This window comes from Rhinolophus hipposideros, assembly GCF_964194185.1.
Source record: "Rhinolophus hipposideros genome assembly, chromosome: 18".
In the NCBI taxonomy this organism is placed as follows: Eukaryota; Metazoa; Chordata; class Mammalia; order Chiroptera; family Rhinolophidae; genus Rhinolophus; species Rhinolophus hipposideros.
This window is the reverse complement of record NC_138064.1, coordinates 36158468-36184652: the sequence shown is the minus strand read 5'-3', so window position 1 is coordinate 36184652 and position 26185 is coordinate 36158468. Positions and strand designations below refer to the sequence as shown.

Here is a 26185-nt window from a genome sequence, read left to right as displayed (position 1 = left end):
CTTGATTCAGTCAATTTCCCACAAGTTGGTAATGTTAAAGCTAAGATAAGTCAATATCATAATAGGGATACTAAAAGTTATCCTCAAAGCACTGGTAGTTCTGCATTCTGGAGTTTCAGATATATTATTGTCAGTTAAATGAAACGTATTTCCTTCCAGATACATCTTTTCCCCACCACTATCTGCCTCTTTATATTTTCCTTGACCTGGCCTCTTTGGGAAAATATCCCATGTGGTGTGTAAATATAGAACTAACCACCCACCCTCGTCTTGAACTAAAAATAATAGAGCTATTTCACTCACAGCAGGTGGCAGAGTTTCTGAAGAGCAAGACAGTAAATGTTTTTGAATTTGTGGGTCACGTGGTCTCTGTTGCAAGGACTTACTTTGGCCATCATAGTAGGAAAGTCACCAGAGATGAGATGTAAACAAATGGGCATGGCTGTTAATCTAAAGCTTTAATTTTCATGGCTGAAAGACTTTCTTAAAGCGAGGATGTTTTAGGCTTTCCCAGCATGCCATTGGGGAATGAAGTCTGAACAACCAGCTGCATGGCGAGGTGAAAACACAACATGCCCTCCATCCTGGAGTTGTTGAGTGCTTTTCTACATCAAGTAGGTGGGGGGTGAGGCTGAAGTGGGGCCTAATCTGGAGAAGGTGCAGAGTCTGCAAGGAAGAAGTGTCCGCTGCTCCTGTGGATTAGCTATGGGCAGTAGATTGAAAAATCCATGTGTAAATAAGAAGTGGAGGCTCGTGGTGTTCTATGATCCCTGGCTATTCTCTTTTTTGGATAATGATGAAAATAGCCACTTGGAAATGAATCCTAAATTCCAACAGATATACAGGAATATGAGCCGTCTTTTGTCAGAGCTGGTCCACAGCTATTAACAGGCTGTTTTTTCTTTTTCTCACTCTCCAGGCACTGTGATTTAATTTAGAACACCTCACAAGATTTTTTTTTTTCTTGTCACTGTGTTACAATAACTCTTTATTTACAAAAACAGCCTGAGGACTAGATTTGACTCATGGGCCTTAGCTTGCTGTCTCCTACTTCTAACACTATATACCTAAGTAGAAAATCAACTCCAATTTTTTTTGAGACAATAAGTCATTTTTAATGAAGGTCTTTATGAGGATGTTGAGTAAAATGATCTGGAAACTTATCTGTATCATGCTTTCCAGCCCAATGACTAAGAGCTTGTAGAGCAGAGTCTTATATCTGAAAGAAACAGGGCATGTTGTTGAACACTAGCTGCAGCCATCTCTTTTGGTGACATTCAGCAATTTAATACGGCAGACACTGCTAGTTACCAACTCAATGTCCCTACCACCCTCTTTCCTTACTGAAAAAAACCCAGATTTAAGTAAGGGGTGGCCACAGGCCTAGCTAAAAATCTGGATTTCCCACAATGCTTACTTAAATGTCAATAGCATGTGACGTCCCTCTAGCAAATGATACGTGAGTAAAGTCTACTTGATTCAACTTACAAAAGGCTGTTGTCTTTAAGATAAAAAAAAAGTGTAGTCAGCTTTTGTCCTTAGTTCTTCTTTCTTTCTCCTAGGAATGTAGTTTTGATACCTGATATTTCTCAGGTATATTGCAGCCAGGAGGATAAAGCCACATGTTTAAGCTGGAAGAAAGTGAAAACTGAAAGGAGATTGATCTGTAGACTTCCTGGAGAAGGTATAAGTACTGTAGTATGCTTGAATGTACTTCTTGGTTCAGAGTAAAATAAACCTATTTGATGAGGCCACTGTAGCCAAATTTCTGACCCATGTAGCTCAACCCATTACTAACTGTTATCTTTAGCTTTAAAAATAGCATCTCTATTTATTGTGTAATATGATTCAAAATTCAATTTTACACCAGAGTCTAATTTCATTGATTTCTTATTTCTGTTCCTAACTCTATTTTAATAGTTTCTTCTCAAAGACAGTTCTACTTCAAAACAACATATAGGCAGGAAATTGAGGAAATATCAAAATACTTTCCCTGCACTAAGACAGTCTAAATTTTCAGGTATGTACAGATTAAATACTTCTGCCTGCAATATTCTTGGTAAGTATCGCTGACCCTAAAGTAGGGTATGAAAGAGTGGGGAGGATGAAGTAGAAATTGAAAAAGCTTTTAAAAATCATATAATGTTAGGCCATACAAGATGCTGAAATACAAGAAATTGCTCTAAAAGAAACAGCTGGATAGATGAGTCAGAGTGCTAGGTTATATTTTCTTTAGGAACTGAATGGAGAAGGGATAAACATGAAGGAGTCACGTAGCTAGGAAAGAACTCTGCACGCACTCGATAATAACCTTCCCAGTCAAAATATCATCATGACAGCAACCACACAACCTTCTGGGAGAGCAGAGGTCTGCCATGAGATTTTCTTAAGATTGACTTTTTAGACTCTTAGGGCCTATGCAGAAAAAAACACTTATTTCCTGAAAGTTTCCCACAAGAAATGTAATTAATACTCCTAATCTTTAAAACTAAGGAAATAAAAGATTTCCTTCAGGCCTTGGTCTCATCCACATGTGACAGGGGGGAGTGCTAGAGATAGTATTGAAACTCTCACAGAAAAATATCCTTAACGGTTCACTTTTGGTATTTGTTCGAACTCTACATGTTGATATTTAGAAGTATTTTTAAAAGATGGAGATTTGTAAAATTTATATGAGTATTTTTTTGGTATGAATAATACTTTTTAAAGATAAACGATAGGTAATTTACATGCCAGGCTATAAAGAATGTACGTAATATTCTGGCACTCTCCACTTTTTCTCTAAGGAAATGGTGATAGTTCTGAAATGCTGTTGCATGAGCAAAAGTGTCTGGGTTTTCCTGACCTAGCATCTTTCTAATGTTTCTCACATTGAGCTTATTCTTCATCACCTAGAGAGGAGGAGTGTGATGAAACACAAAATGATTTGTTCTGTGGCATTGTTAACAAAGCATTAGTCTATCAAATGCTTACTGAAGTCATAATCTTTACACAATGAATTTCCTTTGGCTCATTCCAGAAATGCTGGATTTCTCCAGACCTCAACATACTCTCTGCAGACACTTCCTAGGAAATAACGTGGTTTGAATGTGGCAGGTGTGTTCTTATCACATTGTGAACATGGAGAAAGGTAGAGATTAAAAGCCGTTTGACGTGTACTAAATCAGTCTGAACAACAATTCCCATTTACTCATTGCCAAAGGACTTCCCTTGTAATGCTGTTATTCATTTCACGCTAGAAATTAATCGCTAGAGATACTAATGCTGATGCCTTATTGGCTATATTCTTATCTGATATAATATGGCCTTCTAGGTTATGCCATAGTGCAGAAAATAAATAAACCTTGCAGTTTAAACAAATAAAAGTTTGGGCCTGGTGTAGCAGCTGACTTGAATCCTGACCATAATAGCTAGAGGTTGGAAGAATTTGGGTAACATCTCAGAAGTAACTGGAATACTAGAGCTGTCTATGGCCATTTGAGGGCTTCTCAGGTAGGGTTTCCAGGCGGGAACTCCCGCCCGTTCTCAGGAATTTTTTTTCACTTTCCCGTTCCCGAATCCCGAGATATAAGCTATTTTCTGTTCTCCGCGATGAATCGTTTCCACAAAGTGATGGCCAATACTACCCAACCACCTGGGTTCAAGGAGTGGATTTTCCCGATTTCCCGACAAACTTTTCTCTGGATTCGGGAATGGGAAAGCAGAAAAATTCCTGAGAACGGGCGGGAATTCCCACCTGGAAACCCTATTCTCAGGGGATCCTAGACCTTGGAAGCGGTGGCTTGCCTGGGACACATATCTTGAGTACCTGAGTATAGGCCCCTCCTTCAGCCATAGAGGTGTCACAGGCTACTTGGGGTTATAAAGAAATTGTTTACATGATCCACAATTTCAAGTTGTCCTACAATCTAGAACCATCCCCACATCAGTGCTGAAATAGTGGTGTCTTTAGGCCGCACTGTACCTCTCCTAAAAGTTGGGCACAGCCAGTCAAAGAGTCCAGAAATGAGCTTGGCAAGGAATCTCTGACAAGGAATCTCTACGTCCCGACTGTTAAAGCACAGCTAGCTCAAAATCAGCAATTAGATTTAGAGTTGAACAATTCATGTTCTTGCACATGTAAAAAGAAATTTCCAGATCTTGTTGTAAAATATTTAACTTAACACTTGTGAAGAAGAAGATGGAGGCAGAATATCATTTCTTCTGACCCATTCTGAGCTTGCCTGTGGCACGCTTGGTCCTTGGAGCAGGGAATCCCCGTCAGAGAGAAGGTACACAGATGCATTCATCCCAGAACACAGCAGAGAACACATCTGGTTAGGAGCCTGACCTGTAGCTTCTAAGATGGGAGACATTTAAAAAATATTTTAGTTCTTTTTACTATCTGTCTTTGTATAGCTACCAGATCACATAAAAGATAATAACATGCAAAAAAACAGAAAATTTCAACAGGGAGAATTTTTCTGAGAAATTAACAAGAAATTTTATGTAATTTAATTCTCATATATTGATTGTATCAAATTATACCCTCTCCTAGTCTAGATTATAGTTAGTGATCAATGAATGTTGTCCAAATCATTTGATAAAAACATTTCCGAACAATGAACAGTATCCCAGAACTGTACAGACTTTTAACGTCACAAAATGAAACTATTATAAATGTCTAGAATTTTACATAAGTGTTTCTGACTTCTTTAACTCTTAGGAATACTAGACATTCTGTTTTCATGTCACAGTTCTTTTTTTTTGATCTCTCCTTTGGTATAGATCATGTCATTTAACCTTCTATATGTTTGTTTTTTCATCTCTAAAATGAGGTTAATAAGTTTGACCTTTTGCATTGGGGTTTTGCTCTGCTGTATAGAAAAACATTAATGCCTGCAAAGTACCCTGGGATCCATGGATGAAAGTTCAGGATGAAGAAGTGTATACACTTGAGTAACTCCATTTCACATGTGTGTTCTGCTTCAGTGAAGTGGAACAGAGAGTGGTTACTGGCGTGGGCAGGTGTTTACATGCATGTTCTGATTGGTAGGCAATGACATTGGCAGCACTGATATGCTAAACACATAGACACTCGCTGGCCTAATCAACTTCCCTCTTCATGTATTTATTCACAGCTGAATTCCACTTGCAATGCAAGTGACAAGCATTCTTGTTGGCAAGTAGGGAAGTAAAGATTACTGAGTTTGTCCTTTTAAAATGAACCTGAGGTGAAAATTAAATTCCACGTATTTCATAAAATGTATTTTAGCAAGTATATCTCTATAAGTCTTATTTCACTTATTGCTGAGAGAGGATAAAATGCATGATGAAAACTAGAGAAGATATGTGAAGACTACTTTTCTTTCTTTACCTTGACCCCTGAGTCAGTCCTTTTGCACTGATCAGGTCAAAGGCCATGGCAGGTAAGCTCTCCTCAGGACTGTGAAGACCATCTGCTCTGCCATTTCTCTTTCAATGCCTTTAAAAAAATACGAGGACAGGACCTAGATGTTCCTATTTCCCTCTAAGAAATACAAGATGCCCACTCTTTTACCCTTGTTCTTGATTGAGATCTATTTTGAATAATGTTAATACCCAAAGGCAAACTTTAAATAAGATTTATCAAAGAATATCTGACAACTAATCATACTTTAACCCAAATTTTATAATTCTCTTCACGAGTGACATATGATCTTAAACTTACAGAAATTGACATGTTTCCATTAAACATTATAAATTATTCCAGACAAAGGTGAGGAATGTACCCAGAATGCTTCCTTTCTCTGTCTTCTTCTTTAGAAAATACTACATCTATCAGTTTTGTAAAACTGTCTAGATGAAAATCATTCAAATGTTCTATTTTCAATAAGAATAGGAATCAAATGGTCTAACGGCTCCCCATTGCCAGTTAAATCAAGAGTTCCTATGCTTCCTGCTTCCCAAAGTTCCATGCAATCTAACTGTTCCTTACCTTGGAAAGTGATAATAGTTCATATTCATTGAGCATTTGCTATATAGCAGGTGCTGTCCTCAATGGTTTACTTTTCTCAACTCAAATAATAATTCTATGAACTCTACAAAGTAAATACTGATAGTTTGCAAAGTTACAAATGTACAAACGGAAGTTAGGGAAGACTGAGTAACTTCCTTAAAGTCTCACAGATGGTGAGTGACAGAGACAAGATACAAACTCAGGTCTGACTGATTTTAGAATTCTTCTCTTAACCCCTACACTGAGTTGTGTACCATCCAAACACCTCTGGAAACCAGACACTTTGTTGTGTTCCCTCTATGACTAGATGCTACTCTCTGTCTTCCTTCCTCCCTCTCCCTGTGAGGTTCAACTTCTCACCTACACTAATCTGTTCACCCTGAGTACCTACTGATAAGCAACTGATTATTGAGCTTTCTATAGTTCATTGTAAATTGTAAGGTAGCAATTTTTTTTTCTGAAATATGTTTGTCTTGAGCTGTTCTCAGTAAAAGCTGATCAACTACATACCTTTAAAGAAATTTATTTTTTCCAACTGGTTTACTTTTTTAAGCTGAATAGGATTATTGGCAGCTACCATACATCCTATTGCTTAAATAAATTGATTTTTGTCGGATTAGGAGAAAAAAAGTAGAAACTTGAGAAAACCCAAGCTAAAATACGAGGTTGGCAAAATTTGACTTCTGGATTCTTAGAAGTTCTCATTACCTATCCAGAGTCAAACAATCTTCTTTTCATTAGTCAAATCAACACTTGAAAGGGTCCTTTATAATAGGCATGACCACCTGGTGTAACCTTTTCCAGAAGGGTGGTATTTGTGATTAGTGTTTTGTTGTTGTTTGGAGGAGGGGCATAAGAAAACTGTTATTATTGTGAGTTGAACTTTTTCTCTTTGCAGTTTTATCCCTTTTTGCTTTATATATTGTGAAGCTCTGTTAATAAGTACATAAACTTTTAGGCCATTTTTGTTAACTTGATTAATTTACCCCATTATTATTTTGAAATATCTTTCCTTATTTCTAGTAATAAAAATCTACTCTCTGTTCCAGCAATAGAACTCTTCCAGCTTTCTTCTAGTGTAGTGTTGACATGGTATACATTTTTACATTTTTTCTTTTAATCTTTTGTGTCTTTATTTTATTTTATTTCTCCTTCTCTTTCTCCTTCTACTTCTTCTTTTAAACCGTGTCCCTCCCCATCTTTTCCACATAACAGGAACACTATTACATTTTTGTACAAATAATATGGAGCCTAGAAAGGAATTTTAAGTAAGGAATGAAAATCCATCCATCTGTTAGGTATCAAAATCTTATCCGTTTATAGCTCATTCAGTTGGTTTAAACCTGGTACTAATGAGATGAAGGCCATGGGTTCCATTTCCTAATGGCTAGTTAGTTTCATAGCCACAAACTGCTTTCCTAACCCCAGTCCCCATGTTGTAATGTGTGCTAGTGGTCACAAGTCTGAAGGTAAAATTTAATCTTTCCATACAAATTTTCTAAATTAAAAATATTTGAAATCAACCTTTAAATGTATTATCTAACTTTTAAGTATGAGTCAAATTATTGATCTTTTTGGTCTATATAATTGTGTGCTCCGTGTTTTTCCAAGTATAAAAATGATGTTAACAGCTCTAGGTGAATGGGGCAGGGTTCCAGGGAGCTACAGGTTGTGGGCTGTGTTTTTTACAAAGTTAATGCAGTTTCAGTTCCTGCACCAATGCTGGTCCTATGACCACTTTGCAAAAACACCCTGAGAACACTGACCAGCTACCATGCTATGTTTTTTGATTGGAGATTTAATTCCTTTACATTTAAATTAATTGTTGACAGATATGTAGTTATTGCTATTTTATCATTCTTATTTTTTATCTTTCTTCTTAAAGAAATCCTTTTAACATTTCTTGTAATACTGGTTTGGTGGTGATGAACTCTTTAGCTTCCTCTTGTCTGGGAAGCTCTTTATCTGTCCTTTGGTTCTAAATGATAGCTTTGCTAAACAGAGTAATCTTGGTTGTAGGTCATTGCTTTTTATCACTTTGAATATTTCATACCAATCTCTTCTGGCTTGCAAAGTTTCTGAGAAATCAACTGATGGTCTTATGGAAGCTCCCTTATAGGTAACTAACTGCTTTTCTGTTACTGCTTTTCAGATACTTTCTCAATGTTGGTTGTTCTGTAGTTTAGTTGTAATTTTGATGTGGTCCTGAGAAGAGGTGAGTACAGTGTTTACATATTCTGCTGTCCCGACCCGCGGGACACTACACGAGGGACCCCGAAGCACCTAGAAGGGAGGAAAATGGGAGACACAAAGACCGGAGACAAGACAGGAGTTCTGATCAAGTCTCTCTTTATTGCAGCTCAATCAGGGGTTATATACATTCTTCTGCTGGGTGGAGGGGCATTAACATAAGAAGGGTTGCCCCAGGCTAGCATCTTAAGCCATCCAGACACCCCCTACAGAAATGTGGGTGTTATCTAAAGACCCAAGTAACTTCCTCTATCTCATGCTTCTCAGTTATGTGATGGTGCCTTATAGGCACCCGCCCCCTACAGGTCCCCCTTTTCTGTTTTATAAAAAGAAAAAAGAGCTCTAAGCCCCTAGGGAACTGCGCCTGTCTTAGGTTGGGACAGTCCATCTCTGTGAAACCTGGGACAGTGACAGGTTTTTGATTTTTTATGTTACTTAGAGAGCTGTCCTCTTACCCGTCATTGGCTATCCAGTTCATCTCACAGGGGAGGAGTCCTGTTTTATGACTCCTGTCATTGGAGATAGGGATCTCCTCGCTCTTGCATCTCCAGTCGGGTGTAATGGACCTGTATGGGCTTGGCCTGCAAGGCCTCTATTTGTTGTCTGAGAAAGCGCATGAGTTTATTGAGGAGGATGGGTCCCAGTGATAGTAGGATAAAGCACCCATGGGGCCAAGCAGGGGTAGTAAGTAGGGAAAAAGTCCATTGAATCCAGAGAGGGTTGGAAAGGAGGTCTCTTCTTTTTTCAAGGTCTTCTTGTCATTTTTGACTCTGTCACGAACAATTCCAGATTTGTTAGCATAAAAACAACATTTTTCTCTGAGGGCCAGGCAGATGCCCCCTTTTTCTGCAGTAAGTAAATCTAATCCCGTCCTGTTTTGGAGGACAACTTCTGCCAGGGAATCAACCTGATCTTAAAGATCTTGGATAGTTTCTGAGAGTACCTGGACATCTGATATAAGTTGCCCAGATAATTTATGGTATTGTACTAGGGAATGTCCTATCCCTGCGGACCCGGTGGCAAGTGCGGTGGTGATGTTAGGCCCGCTAATAAGGGAATAAAATGGACTGCACGTTTAGTGCGTCCTGCAATATGTTCAAAAGTCGGGATAGGGACTGGCTCATCTCCTGGAATGATGGATACATCTGGGAGGAGGGAGCCTAGGGCACAAACTCCTGTCCAGTTTTGTGGTAAATAGGTGTAGGCATAATTATTTCCACAAATATATACTGATCCATTGGGTGCACACATAGGAGAGGATACATTAATGAAGGAGGAGCAATTTGTAAAGGAGAGGCTTCTAAAAATAACCTCTGTAGTATATTGTTAAAGCCAAGGGGTTGGACTAAAAAAAAGGGAGAGCTATGTTGCATGAATTAGCAGTCATTTTTGTGCCTGTTGTGAAAGATGGCTTCTCAGGGAGCAGGGCTGTCCCTGGAATGGGGGTTAACATCTATTTGTTTTATAAGTCTCTCGGGAAGCCACCGGGCAGCTTGGGTTTTATTATCGAAAATGCAGACTGATCCTCGTCCCCAAATGAGGACGGGATCTGGGCCTGACCATAGATTTGTTATGGGGTCTCGCCACAAAACGGAGGCAAAATTATCAGCTGTGGATGGATGCCAGAGGCGGTCAGCGGCAGTTTTTGAGTTTTTGTCGAGTTGCAGGAAGTTTAGAATAAAAAGCGCATGAGCAACAACATTTTTGGGGGAATTTTTTATAGTGTACAATTCTCCACTTTTTAACTTATTTATAGTGATTTTGAGTGTTTGGTGAGCGCGTTCAACAATGCCTTGGCCCTGAGGATTATAAGGGATGCCTGTAATGTGATGGATCTGTAAAGTGGAGCAAACACTGGAAATTTTTTCCTGTGTAGCCTGGCCCATTGTCTGTTTTGATAGTCTTAGGCTTGCCCATTACTGATAGGCAAGTGAGGACATGAGAAATAACATGTTTGCTGGCTTCACCTGTTTGTGTGGATGCAAAAATAAATCCACTGAAGGTATCAACTGTAACATGAAGATATTTAAGTTTGCCAAATTCAGGGACATGGGTAATGTCCATTTGCCAGATTTCATTGGGAACAAGGCCTCTAGGGTTTACTCCTAAGTGAGGGGTAGGTAGATGTGTGACACAAGCAGGGCATTGTTTTACTATTTGTCGGGCTTGTTCACGTGTGATCTTAAACATTAATCGTAATGTCTGAGCGTTGAGGTGGTGTATAGAGTGAGCTTGTTGAGCCTGATCAACAGTGGAGACGAAGGAAACAGTTGTTTTGTGGGTGGCTATATCTGATAATAGATTTCCTGTAGAAAGGGGGCCTGGAAGCCCGGTGTGGGCTCTAAGGTGACCTATAAAAAATGGATAAGATCGGGCATGGATGGCCTTTTGAACCTGTAAGAAAAGGTGTATGGCAGTGGAGGTGGGTTTAATGAATGCAGTAGTTTCTAGTAAAGGAAGTGACTGTGCAATATAAGCACTGTCTGTGTAAATATTAATTGGATCGTTAGAGAATTTTTGCATAACTGAGAGGACAGCGAAAAGCTCCACAATCTGGGCTGATTTATAAGGGGTTTGAATGGCCTGAGTTTGATTGTTAACAGTGAAGGCAGCTATGCCTGTAGAAGATCCATCAGTAAAAACTGTAAGAGCATTTGGTAATGGTTTTTGAGAAGTATTTTTTGGAAATATAAAGGGATGAAGCCTAAGAAAATGTAAGAGCTTATTAGAGGGATAATGGTTGTCAATGTCCCCTAAGAAGGAGGCGCAGGCTAATAACCACTGGTCTGTTCTTTATTGTCTCTGTCAGGGTCCTCATCACTATCTGCACTGCCCTCTTCAGTTTTTATTGGGGGGAATTCAATAACAGGGAAAAGATTAAGAGGGGGTTTTTAGCAGCAGAGGAGAGTTGTGAATCTAACTGTTGAAGTTGTTTAAGGAGAGTTAGATGTTGTTTTTTGAGTTGAACGGTTTTTTGTAATTGTTGGACTTGGTGGGAGAGGAGAGTTTGATCAGGATCGTGGAGAGGAGCTGAAGGCATTTGGGGATTATAGGGAGGGGGCAATTGATTAGAGGCCAGAGACTGCCAGTCAGGATTAGCGGCAGCTTCCTCTAAATCAGCCTCGTCCTCAGAGCTTAACTGATCGTCCTCAGGTGGGCTCGAATTTACATTAAAATCAGGACAATTAGGTGAGGACTCTTTTAGTCCTGAGATAAACTTGTCATGAACACTAACCTCTTGTCCCATTATGAGAAGGAATAAAGACTCTCCTCACGTAGGCAGTCGGTTGGTACAATCCGCCAACACGGACCCAAACGAGACGGCTCGGATGGTAACGACCCGCAGACGAATGTCTTTTGGGACTCACCCGGCCGGAGCGACGGGGGTGTTGGGATGAGAGGAGAAAAAGCCCTTACGTGAGCAATCGGTTGGTATAATCCGCCAACACGGACCCCGAGAGGCGACGCGGCTGGTAACGACCCTCAGGCGAAAGCCAGTCGGGACTCAACCGGTCGGGAAATCCTCTGGGTGGACGATTGGAGCTCAAAGTAAGCAGGCAAAATCTCGCTCAAACGGTCCCAAACACCTAGAAAACTGTCTCGTTGGTGAACGACTGAAACCCAAAGTGAGCTGAGAGCAGATAAAAAAGGAGACTGGGACAACAGGTTAGGGGAAAGGGGAACCCTAGTCTAAGTGTCTGAGGGGAAGCCTGTAGACTATACATAAGTCTAGAACACAAATATATGTCCCATTTTTTGAAGGAGTCGTCCGCTTACCTGTACAGATCTCCCACAAGTTGGGTAGTCTTATGGTGATCAAAGAATAAATATGCTGCAGCTCCTTAGACCGGACGAACTCAGGCATCTCATCTTCTAGGAGACTTCAGGCCCCACGTTGGGCGCCAGTTGTCCCGACCCGCGGGACACTACACGAGGGACCCCGAAGCACCTAGAAGGGAGGAAAATGGGAGACACAAAGACCGGAGACAAGACAGGAGTTCTGATCAAGTCTCTCTTTATTGCAGCTCAATCAGGGGTTATATACATTCTTCTGCTGGGTGGAGGGGCATTAACATAAGAAGGGTTGCCCCAGGCTAGCATCTTAAGCCATCCAGACACCCCCTACAGAAATGTGGGTGTTATCTAAAGACCCAAGTAACTTCCTCTATCTCATGCTTCTCAGTTATGTGATGGTGCCTTATAGGCACCCGCCCCCTACATTCTGCCATCTTAACCAGAACTTCATCTCATTCTTTTTTTAATAGGTATTTTTATTAAGTATAAAATTTAACTTTGACAAGCTTTAAGTTATTTCCCCAGAAATTTTAGGATGTTGTTTTATTATATTCTCACTTGTATTGCTGCCAATGAGAATTATTCTGCTATCCTACTATTTGGTCATCTCTAAAGAAATATGCCATTTCTCTCTGGATTTTTTAAAAAAATTTTTCTTTATTTCCTGACTTTAAAAAATTGTATTGTTATGAGCATTGGGTGTGATTTTCTTCATGTTTCCTGAACTTGTGGTTTGTTAGGGGATCTACAGGCGGTTTACAGTGTTCAGAAAGTTTGGAACATTCTTATCTATTGTATATGTAAATATCCTCTCTCCCTTCTTCAGAAACTGCAATTAGAAAATTGTCCTGTAGATTACCATCTCTTCTCTACTTTTTGAACATATGGAATACAGTTGTAACGGTCTTAATTAACTTTTCTGCCAGTTTTAGCATTGCATCAGTTCTGTATTGGTCTTGATCCATTGATTATTTTCCTTATTTTTGGCTGTGAGTTCCTGGTTTTTTGCATGCCTGATAATCTTTGATTAGATGTTAGATGTCATTAGTTTTTTCTTGTTTTGCTGACTATTTTTATATTTCTCTAAATATTCTTGAATTAGGTTTTGAAATACAGCTACTTGGAATCAGAACTATTTCTTGCTGTTTTGATTTGATAGGCAATTCCAAAGTAGTGATCAGTCTATGGTTAATTATTCTTTACTCAAGCAGGACCTCCCTGAATTCTATACTTAACGTCCCATGAGTTTTTCTAATTTTATTGTTGAGAAATGACATTATTCCTGACTATATATATGGATATTAGGCACTGTTGCTTGTAATTCATTCAGCTGGTCCTTTCCTTGGCCTGGAGTAGTTTCAGGCCAAGTAAAGAACACACATGCACTGCTAATGAGTATGCTGAAACTTGAGATCCCTCTGTAGACCTCAGGGGTTTTATTTGTCTGTTTAGTCTTGAGCACTCAGCATTGGCGAAGTCAAATTTGTGGCTAGATATCTTTAAACAAAATCTCTTCTTCCATTTTTCTGTGTTCCTTAAAAACACTTTAACTTTGCTAACTTTCTCAACACAATAAATCTTCACCCCCCCACCACCTGCCAATCTGTCTTAACTTTTCCTATATTCTTCAAAGCATCTGGTGTTTACCCCTATTAAGAAAGTCAGCACTATCTTATATAAGTATCTGTTCATTTGTCTGTCTCCCTTGAAGGGAAAGTAATTGATTTATAAATTGCTATATCCTATTACATAACTCCTACTATTACATAGTAGGAGTTAACAGTACTTGTTGTAGGATGAATGAGACAGAATTCGCAGTCATTTCTATAATTTAGAGATAGAAGTGCTGTCCTGGAATCTGGGAGGTTAATGAAAGAAACAGGTATACCAGGAAGTTTAAAACAAGATTCCAACAATAAGAGTCCAATATCAGATATTGTCAGCAAATGAATCAATATCCTCTTCTAGGCTTTTCAGATTTTGTACACGTGTAATATTAAATTTGACATAGTTGTGCTGTATTTTATGTGGGCTCTTAAATTGTGGAGGAAATTTTTCAAAAGATCTTTGCTCATTAAATGAGCCTTCACTCCAAGAATTAGATTATTGTACATTTGGAGCCTGAGGAAGTGTGAGTAGAAGGCTAAGTAGAAATGGAGATTTTTATAAGCCCTTCTCTATCTTCTGATCAAGGCTACTCTTTCAGGCTTGGGCTCTCTGTTGTTTATCAACTCCAGGGAACTGTTTATCCTTTTTTCTTTTTTTTTTTTTTTTCTCATAATACCAGGGCCATAATTTTATTTCTTGAAATTTTCTGTGTTTTTAAAAGGCTCTGAAGTTTTTGCCAAAAATTGAATTCAGATGGTCTTCACTGTTCTCCCTATGGCTGTTTTGAGTTCTATGAAACTCTTATTATTCTTTGTGCTCGAAATATTCTGTCTTTGAAATACTGACCTGCCTCCTTATTCAGATGGTTAGCCTAGAAGCGATTATCTGGCCACCATCTCCCATGAGCATGTTTCCTTTCAAGAACTGAACTAATGATCATTAAAGGTCTTGGCCCTTGCTCTGTGGATAGGAAATAGTCTACTACAGCGTTATTGCCTTGCTTGATAGCTATGTGGTTTTTGCCATCCCTGGGAAATATCTTTTATAGTGGATTTGGAAAATGAAAACAAATTAAATGGATACAGAATTCAGGCAGTTTACAGTCATTTTGTATGAATTAAGAAAGGCTAATCTTCATATATAAGTATATTCTCAGTTCAGGAGTAAGCCTCAAACTTCAAGACGCTCATTGGATTTTGGCTACTTCTCAATTTGTTCAATATCATTACATGTGCTTAGTGCAGATTCTGAAGTAGAAATCCAAACAGGTAATGAGTATAATCCAATTTGCATGTAAGCTAATTATTTTAGAGGAAAGATTAATTAAAAGAAGTGGTAGGTTAATCTAAATCAAATGTGGCCAACCCTCTGCTCTGACCCATTTTTGTCCTCTTGGATACAATAAAGAAATGTTCATTGGGTAAATATCTTCCCTAGCAAAAAAAAAAAAAGTTAACAATCACATTTAGAGCTTTAAATTAAATCTTTCACAATAACAGATGCTCTTCACCAAAACAAGCTTATTTCACCCAATTTATTTAATAGCATCATTTTTTTTTTATATATAAATAAGAGTAAGTACCTTTTACAAGTGAGAGGGTTGGGGGCAATGGGTAGAGGAAAGTGCATCACATAACCTCCTCTCCCTTCATACTCATTTATATATTGCACATTTTTCCCATTTACATTTTTACAGTTACACAGACTATTGTATTTATGTAGCCAGGGTGGTCCCAGCAAGGACTGGGGTCCAGCTTTGCAGCATATTTCTATAGTGATTGCGACAAGCTTTAATAAATAATCCAGTTGACAACTAAATTTATCATGGAGCAGAGAATAGCATTAAGGGATAAGATGTTTTACTCTCCCTATCCAGAAAGTCATCACAGCACCCAGGACCAAATTTAATAAGGAACATTGTGGATGGAAAAGATACATTACTTATTTCTGTTTTTCTTCTTTGTCCACAGAGACTGAAAGAATTAAAACAACGGGAATTTGCTCGAAATGTAGCTTCCAAGTCATGGAAAGATGAGAAGAAACAAGAAAAAGCACTTAAACGACTCCATCAGCTGGCTGAGTTAAGGCAACAGTCTGAATGGTAAGAATTAGAGGTGTCTCAGGTGATTCAAAATTCTCTTCAACCTCTGGGGAAATTTCAATGATAAATTTACATGGTTCACTGTAGCAACATAAACAAATTACAATTACTCAACAGATATGTCTGAAGGCAAATGTTCTAATAGTTAAAGTTCATAAATTAATGACTTTGACATCTGATTTTTCCCCCAATATCATTAATTTAATGTGCTCTTTAATAAAATGATCCAAGGATTATTCAAATATACTAGCATTTATTCTATCCATTTGATTAAAATGGACCTATGAGCATGACTCTTTAGTGATTATTTTAAGTTTTATAATAATAATTTTAAAACCATAAATAACAATGTGTCCTTTTGGGAGGAAGTAAATCTTCTGTATATTCTCCTATATACACCTGAATCTAGAATACATGGCACTATCATTATCTGGACAGTAAGATGTCATTAATTCAGTTAAATTTACCACTTAAATTGATAATTATAACAAGGACACAATAACATGTTCTCTTAGTTGAAAAATAGCAATTTTACATAAGCTTGGAACTGCTGAATGTTTCTAGGTGAGGAAATTGCCACCTGAGATTCAATTAAATTTGCAGATTGTGATTTGTGTTCATATGAATCATAATGTAGAATACTAATATTGCTAATTAATGTAGTTGACGGCAACCTAGTAAATTGTGAAATTTATAGCTGTGACAAAATTTAAACTACTGTTGTTTAAGTGAAAAACAATATACAATAAATTTGGGAGTGAATGACTCCATTATAGAACCATAAAAGATTAAACCTCAAATTTGATTCTAAGAATGTTATTTTTTAAGATCAGTTATGAGTAAAAACACAGTTAGTATTCTGCTAACATACATTCATGTATTTGTACATGAGTTATCTTAGGATAATTTAAATTATGAAAATACATAAAATATAATAAGATTAAAAATAAGTGAGAAATTTGGTATGAAGAAAAAAATAATTGTTGGAAACACATGTATCCAGAGGCGACGTTAATACAAAAATGCATGTTCTAAGATCTCATACAATCATTGAAACAGAACACACATTTGATACTGGCTTTTTACTTGCTAATGCAATGAGGATTGTAAAACATGTTGCCTGAACCCATTGTCAGTAAGATAATTAGACAGCACTTGTCAAAACAGAACTTGTAAGGAAACACCTAATGGTTATTCGGTTATTCCGGTAGCATGCAGGAAAAAAATCTAGGGAAGCTGTTAATTCCTAGGTGGTTAATTATGAGGTGCAATGAGTCAGATTGTTAAAAAACAACAGCAACAACAACAACAAAAACAGGACAAGGCTCACTATAGACACCTTTTAGATAGGTCCTTTAAGAACCTGAAAACAGAAAACCTGAGTAAACATAATTTTGTTTCTTTTGTTATTACAAAATAACAACCTTCTACTCTTCTACATTTCTATTCGCCCATTCTACATTTTCTTTGGGGAGAAACAGACAAAGGATCAGAGGAGCCTTGATAATGATGTTGGTGATGGTGGTGGTGATGGTGATGGTGATGATGATGCTTTTGTTTAGAAATTCTAAGTTTGCAGAGCTACCCAGTAAGTGTCTTCCAAATTAAAACAAATTAAAAGATCCACCTTACTGGGGTTGAGCTGTCCCTCTGGAAATCTTACTAACTAAACAAATACAAACCTAAGTACATCCTCTATAGAGTAGGCAAGCTCTCTAGGTCCCAATTATTATTACGGAAACGATAAGTGTTCAGCTTTCCAGCTATTTGGAACTAAGGAAATAATTTCATTCTTTTCTTGTACCCACCATCTGCCTTCTAGATAATTGTTCTGTCTGCTTAAGCAGCCTCATGGGATGTCACTTAATATGCCTCTTAATAGGATTATTAAACATTTTCATTTTGGCAGCTGAATTGACAAATGAAAGTAAGAAATAAAATGAAAGAAGAAGGAAAAAATCACCTGTGTGTATTACGCATCTCCTAGACAACCTTTCTTTGTCCTTTATTCTCATAATGAGGGCTTAAGAGTAGGATGATGCAAATAACAAGAAGATTCCCCCATGAGCCTAGGAAGAAGAGAGGACCTAGGAGTAGTAAGAATATTTGAATCAAACTGATTTTTAAAATGATGGCAGAAACTGTTAATGGATCTTATAAAGGGCAGTCAACTTTGGCCATCCCTTGGGTAGTTTAACCCAACTTGATTTTTCAGCAAGACCACTTATTGTGTGCAGGGAGGTACACACCTGTTTGTAAAATTATTTATGTGTAAGTCTAAGTATAGTGCAATTTGACATGGACATTTTTTCCAAATTTAAAAACTTGTAGGACCACTGATTCTGAGAATATAAAGTTCCTTATATAAGAGCTAGATAATGTGGAACATTAGGACATTATTTCATGTAAAGAAATTACATGTTGTTCTGATAATGCTTTTTTTTTCCTGTTTGGAAAGTATACTTCTTGCACAAAAGAGAATTAATTATGCAGGTATTAAGATGCCAAGAATTAGAATTCTCGTACAACTATTGGAATGGACAATCCATTAATAAGAATTAAAGGGCTACTTCTAAAGTTGCATTTTTATTATAAATAAAAATAATTAGGTAAAAAAAATACAAACATAAACTGAAGAAAGTTCTACAGGAGGGAGTAAAATCATAAATAAGGATATAGCTATAAAAATTAAACTTTTAATTATGTATAAGTCATAAACTTGTATTAAGTTATAGAATTTAAAACACTACAAAGACTAAAATTTGGATTTTTCAAAATAATAAAAAGAAGTTAAATTTAAGATAAGAAAAATTAAAGTTTATAAAACAGATCAAAAGTCTAAAGCATGTAAATAAGTTATAAAAGATTAATAATGAGGATAAAATGTTAAAATTGTAAAATAATATAATGATTAATGTAGATTAGATTGTAAAGTAAGCACAAGAATCAAGGACAAGAAAATAAAACTATAACACAAAAACAATAAAATCAAAGAACTTTAAAATACTTAAAAGACTATAAAAGAAGTTTTCACATTAGAGAGATAAATGGTAAAATAAAACAGCAATACAGAAAAGAACATTTAGACTAACATAAGTAAACACAAGAAAATGGACAAAACAGTACCAGCATAATAAGCAAAAATATTATTAAGGAAAAAATAGAGAGAATATAAAAATAGTAAAATATCTGCATCACAATGGAATCACAATGGAAGGGGTAGAATGATAATATATATACACACCAGGCTTTTGGAATAATTTCTCTTAAGTTTAGTGCAGATAATATCAGATTGAATGAAGTTCCTGGAGAAGATCTCTTAATACAGAAATATAGCTCCGACTTAATCCAAAATACGCTGTAAATATGGAAAAGAATCTCTTTGGCACTGAGGCAAACTACAGTGCTGCAGATGTTTTTGTACCTCATCCTTCTATCCCTAAGCTTCAAGCACTTTAAAAGACCAACCACTACAGTAAACCTCTATGCTTCTAATTTTCCTTTATGTTTGAAAGAAATATTCAATAACCCATATAACTTTGAGTATTCCGCCATTCCTCATATTAAATATGCTTAAATATACTCTCTAAAGAACATGAAAATGATTTTTAAAAGGAGATTAATTTGATGAATAAGAGGAAAGTTTTCATTTTGAAACAGTTACTTTAAAAAACAGAACATATTTTTATAAAATTTCTATATTTATTTTCCACAAGATTCAAGGGAACACTATAACTCTAAAGTTACAGGCATTATTTTATGAAACGAGGACAATCTGAAATTCTTAAAAACTGAATGTGGCTGAAATCATTGTTTGTAAATTAAAATCCATATGTGCAAATTAAACAACAGATTGGACAGTGTAAAAAATGAGTCAGTAAAATAGAAATTAAAAACTAGAAATTCTTTCTGAACTGGAGAAAAAGACTAAAGACACTGGGATACTGAGATAAATAATAAGACTTGAATGATATTTTCAGGAGAGTCAATAAATTTAACATCTAAATCCCAGAGCAATAATCAGAGAAATGTGAGATGTGTCTGAGCTGAATAAAGTTGAATTGAAAGTGCCATAAAGTACTAGCAAAAAAAAAAAACAACAAAAAAACAAAAACAAAAGTAGTCAGTCTGTAACTATGGTCTAGTAAAATAATAAATATATATAATATATTATGTACAATAAATGTAGCAAATATATATATATATATATACATATATATATAAACTATCACATAAATACAGTCTATTTAACAAACATAATATATAAATAAAAGGAAAAATTACAAAATCATACAAATACTAAAGCTGATTCATTTCAAAAAATGAATGAAAGGAGGCTAATTAAATATGACCCTGAAGTATTAAACATCTAAAGACAATGAAGCAAAGTACATGAAATTTGGTCAACAAAACAAATGTGACTCCAGAGTTCTATGCTGTTTGGCCAAATACTCCTAAGTGAAGGCATTAAGAAAGACTTTCTCAGACCAAGGGCTTAGAAAGCATTCCTCTCCACTAGGATTTAACTACATGTGGTAAAGGTATCAGTTGTTTTAGTGTTGTATATACTTAAGCAAGAAATGACAGAATGAAAATGAAATAAAAATTGAAAATAGAAAAAAATCAAGCAAACATACATCTAAGCATGTGGAAAAACAAAAAGAAAAGGAAAAGAAAGCCAACTCAAAGCCAATAATCGGATCATTGATGTCAGTTGTATTGCCTTCCCTCCGGGAAGGCCTTGTTTTGTGGGAGAGATTTTATAAATAAAACATTAAAGAGATAATTTTATTCTGAAGAGTTTCATCTCTTATATGCATTGCTGTTTCCAGCTTTCTAACAGAACTACTAATTAAGCTCAGTTGAATGAATAATCTTTAAAAAGCTGTTAAAAGGTAAAACATATATATGCACAAAAGGGAGAAAAAATTTTTTGGTGTGTAAGAAGCAAAAGAAAAGATTTCAATGTAATTGAGATGGCTTTGTAAATATGTCACTGTATTATACATTTATTATAATTAGTCAAAATAGTGACAGGTCATAAAGAAAGAGCTAACCACCCTGTTTCAAAAGAAAGCAAGGAAGCAAACAAACTGAGAAAACAAAAATGACAAAAGGCTAGAACTCATACGAAAAAGCAAATTAAATATATATTTTTATACTTTGGAAGTGACTTTTAATTCCATTTGATTTCTTATTTAATGTGAAGGCACTGATTGGAAAACTCTTTGTGAAAAATATTAATTCTATATTCCAAAAAAGTAGATACATTCTGAAGAATGTATATTGTGGTATAAATACAACACTTTGCAGCACTAGCATAAGAAATTCACCCGCTATCACTTTTTGCTAAGTTCAAAAGAACACACTTAAATGATGTATTTTAGACATAGGCACCTAAGTGAAATAAGTTAGACAGAAGAAGTCAAGAACCATGTGATTTCACTCATATGTAGGCTATAACACTGAACACAACAAATGAACAAGACAAACAAATAAAAAACTCATTGACACAGACAACAGTTTAGTGTTTACCAGAGGATAAGGGAAGGGGCCGGGGTGGTAGAAAAGGATAAAGAGGGGGTAGATAAAAGGATAAATATAAGGTAATGGAAGGAGACTGGGTGATGAACACACAATACAATATATACATGATGTATTGTAGAATTATTCACTTGAAACCTATATAATTTTATGAACCAATGTCACCCCAATAAATTTAATTGAAAAAAGAAATAGCTACTATGATACAGATATACTAACTTAAGCACAGTGAAATGGTTATATTATAGTAGACATAGTTCATAAGTAGTAGCATAACCCATCATAAAAACACTATGAAATGTTCACATATAGATAAGATTTCAAATCTAATGCCTTAATCCTTTTAATATTTATTGTATTTACAGCGTTTCTGGAAATGGACCAGCATACAAAACACCCCGGGTAGCTATAGAAAAGCAACTCCAGCAAGGAATTTTCCCAGCTAAAAATGGCAGAAAAGTATGCATGAAGAGTGCTCTTCTCCTTAAAGGAAAAAATCTCCCCAGGAGCAGTTCCGATAAACAACGGTCTACCATGCCAAATCGACACACATTACAAACAGACAGACTTTATTTGTTTGGGAATCGGGTAACACAGACATCTTCAGATCTCAGTAATGCAAATCACAGAACAGGCGTATCGTTTTCTTTTTCCAAAAAAGTGCATGTAAAATTAGAATCTTCAGCATCAGTTTTCAGTGAGAACACAGAAGAGACCCATGATTGTAACAAGTCACCCATTTATAAAGCAAAACAAAATGTGGAGAAATGCAAATGCCGCAGGTTGGCAAATGAGGGTACACACCTTACTAAGGAAGAAGAACTAAACATTTCAAGCCATCTGGAAAGTGTTTTACACAGTACGTTCTCCACGAGTTCTCAAATTTTGCAAGACAAAAAGGACTCTATTGATGAAACACTGGAAGATTCGATTGGCATTCCTGCTTCATTCTCGAAATCTAACATTCATCTTTCAGATGTGGATTTTACTCTCTCCAGTAGAGGAAAAGAAATTACAAATACATTGAAGAGCCCTTCAGAAAACTGCATTAATCACACATGCCAAGCAAATGCTTCCTCCAGCCCACCAAACATTTCCAAGCACAGTGATGCCAGGATATTTGAGTGTCTGGATGGGTTTCTATCGCTAGCGCCAAGAGAGCAAAACAGTCCAGTGTATCTGAATTCCATCTCCAGAATGGAGAAGAGAGAAAAATCTTTAGATGAAACAGAAAGAGTTAGCAAAAATGTGCAAAGGCTTATAAGAGAAGCATGTCCCCATGATGTGAAATCCAAACCATTGCCTTTCCTCCACGTGCAAAGCAAGGATGGCCACACCACTCTCCAATGGCCTACAGAACTTCTGCTCTTCACAAAAACGGAGCCCTGCATCTCTTATGGCTGCAACCCATTATATTTTGATTTTAAGCTTTCTCGGAATACAAAGGATGGCCATGATCCAGAGGACTCAAAAACAGAATTGATTAAGGAGCCCTTAGAAATGAAGACTAAAATAGAGAGCCAAGTCTCAGGTTTAGTCAAAGACCAACAAAAATTGATCCAAGAAGATAATCAATCTCTGAAACCAAAGATCATGATAGAGAATCCGGATTGGGAAAATTTCCAGAGAAAATATAATTTGGGCTACAGTGATTCTGAGCCAGATATGAGTAAACATAATTTTAGCGCAAGTGATTTGGAAACAAAAAGTCCTGAAGTGCCTGCCTGCCTTGATATCTCTCTGAAGAACTGTGTAGGAAACAACAGGAAGGATGATAATGAACTCAAGGAAACTTCAAGGGCCCATTGGCAAAGCTACCGAAGGGTAATATTAAATGATGCAAATGAGGGCCTGTCTTTTACTCCTTACATCTCTAGGACTAAAAAGCATAAACTGATTTCCTGTGGTCCTCATTCAGCTTTTGAAGATGGAAATGAATTCACCTGGAATTCTAGTCCTTACACGGTAAGGAGTCACAATGATCATGGGAAGAACTTCAGTGTGATTTTAAATAGTAACCACATCAGCATGACCGGCAGGGTTTCTGCATGCAGAAACCAAAGTTACAAAAGAAGTTCCCCAAAGTTGTCTCTAAACAGACCTTTTAGCCCTTCAGATACATCACCTGACAGTACATCCAGCTTGAGAAGTTGTTGCTCAAGTCATAGGTCCAGTGGTAATGGCAGAGGCAATTTGCTCTACTTTTGTAAAAGAGAACACAACTCAGTAAAAAGGCACAAAGGGAAACACAGAAAGCACAGCTGCCTCTGCTTGTCTAGTGAGATAGAAAAGAGTGACTGCTTGCAGTCTGAATCACAGACAGATAGAAACTGCAAATTGTGGGAATCACTTAAAAATGAAAAATATTCAAAACATAGATATGGTCACTGCAGAGAAACGTATAAACTGGGCAAAAATCAACAATTTCCAGGGTCAAAATCCGGGAGAATCACCCGTTGCAATACTAGCTCACAGGTTTCCTGTGCTGGGAACAATGGAAAACCATCTAATTGTCAGGGACCTCAGCACAGCAGAATGGGCTCTTACCCAAGAGAGAGGATTTATTACTTAAATAAAAGTGAAAGAAGTCAACAGTCTTTGCACAGCCCTCACATTTGTGATCTGGAAAAAGTAAAACCCATGCAGTGTAACTCTGGGAATATCAGCTGTCTTCTAAGGCATTGTCCCAGCCACCCTTCAGAAACTGCAGAGTTGAACATTACAGCAGGAGAGAAGACCTCCATGACAGCCAAATGCCTCTTAGAAAGAGTTCAAGCCAAGAAATGTCAGGAACAATCAACTAATTTTGAGGTCTCTTCAAACAGTTGCAAACATGAATCAGAGACTCATTCACAAATCCAATGCACAATTCAGTTTACACCACCAGGCTGTAACAGATCAGCATTGCCTTTGTCTGAAAAAATACAGAACATAAATAAAAGAAGAAATGATAAAGGCAGTGCAACTCAAAGTACTATTGAGGAAGACAGAGGCAACAGTTCACAGACAAAAGATTTTACTGTTTTGGTAGACACTGATTGTGATAACCATCTTTCTAAAGGTATAATTCACGTAGTAGCAGACTCTCAGTCATCAAACATAAAAAAGAACCCAGCAGCAAAAGAACAATCAAAACCTTTAATGAGTGAAGTCCAGCCTTTTCTTCAACTCTGTGATCCAGTACCGAATGATTTCCCTGGTGCGTTTCCATCTAAGAGATATACTGGTGTCACTGATTCAACAGAGACCAAAGAGGACCAAATAAACCAAAACTTACAAGATGTAAGCATGCATGTGAATCACGTAGAGGGAAATATGAACTCTTACTGTGACAGAGCTATGCAGAAGCATGAAAAAGTAGCAGATGAATTCGAATTGTGTCATAAATCTCTCTCTCCCCCTTTAATTCAACAGCCAATAACATTTTCTCCTGATGAAATAGATAAATATAAGCTCCTACAGCTACAAGCCCAGCAGCATATGCAGAAACAGCTCCTATCAAAGCATCTTCGAGGGTTGCCTGCTCCAGGGCCAACTGCCTTCTCTGCAGCCTCAGCGGTGCAGACAGTCCCGGTTCACCAGCATACTTCTTTCACCACCATCCACCATACGTTCCTGCAGCATTTTGCAGTTTCGGCTTCCATAAATTCCCAAAGCAATCACCTCCCTCTAGCTCGTCTCCATGCTCTTTCACAGCCACATTTTACACCATTCTCATTTTCACCTCTGACTCCAACCATCATCCCTGCACACCCCACTTTTATAGCGGGTCATCCCCTGCATTTAGTCACTGCTACCCCCTTCCACCCATCTCACATAACCCTTCAGCCACTGCCCCCTGCAGCGTTTATCCCCACATTGTTTGGCCCTCACTTAAACCCAGCCACAACTTCTATCATCCACTTGAATCCTTTAATCCAACCGGTGTTTCAAGGTCAAGATCTTTGCCATCAGTCTTGCTCCAGTCAGATGCAATAGTTAAATGGAGTAAAAGAGGCCTTAAATTATGTCAGCACACTTGAATTAATAGATGTGAAAGTCCCTCTTATGGATAAATAGAACAAATTGTCACTATCTACAAAATGACATGTTCAAAGTGGTATATCTGATTATTATAAGATTTAAATATTGGTGCCAGTTCAAAATGTGGCCAATACATGAATATGAACCAAATTGTCAATAATGAAATCAGAGCATTTTAAGAATTTCTTTTTTTTTTAACTTGCAAAAATAATAAGGCAAATTTAAAATAATTTTATGGAAGGTATAGGGAAAAGTGTTAAAGATCAGTTTTGGATGAATTCTCACATATTATAAAATGATAAAAAACATTCATGCAGATCATTAATGCTACAAAGAAAATCAAATGGAACATAATGTATGTTCTACGTGTTTGTTGAATGAGTGAATGAATGCGCATTTGATTTTATTCATCAGATAATAAAAGGTTAGTGAAATGAACTAATTACTAAAAATAATAATTCCTGTGGTTAACTATTGACTAAGCTTTTAACCCATATAATTGGTTTAAATCACTATAACCTATAATTTCATAGGAAATAAGAGATGGCAAGAAATTTTCTGCTTAACTCAAGGTGACAATTACTGTTTATTGAAAAACAATCTTTACACAGACTAAACCTGTATTGATGAGTGTCTGTGAAAAATTGGGTTATCTTCATTTCACACACGCCTATGTCAAGAGAATTTTGTAATTGTAAGAATCACCATTAAAATTAAGAATGTTTAATTTTTGTATAAGAAAACACAAAAACTATCATTAGTATTTGATAATGCAAAATAAAAAATAAATATACTCAGAATTACATTTTGAATATATTGGTCAATCTTTCAAATATAAAGGGGCTAAGATATTATGTTTTCTTTATTATTCTACTCTGAAATCTTAT

General features: G+C 36.7%; 1 protein-coding gene across 1 annotated transcript in view; it reads left to right on the top strand.

Moving 5' to 3' along the window:
* ZNF804B (zinc finger protein 804B) overlaps nt 1-25941 on the top strand; it is a gene marked incomplete at its 5' end in the record, with an annotated part of 471946 nt that extends 446005 nt beyond the window's left edge. Inside the window, 2 exons of the mRNA XM_081079501.1 lie at nt 15601-15731; nt 21641-25941. Coding sequence (XP_080935627.1) covers nt 15601-15731; nt 21641-25253 — 3744 coding nt within the window. The 3' untranslated portion in view covers nt 25254-25941. The remainder of the gene's footprint in view (nt 1-15600; nt 15732-21640) is intronic.
* Between the last annotated feature and the right edge of the window lie 244 nt (nt 25942-26185).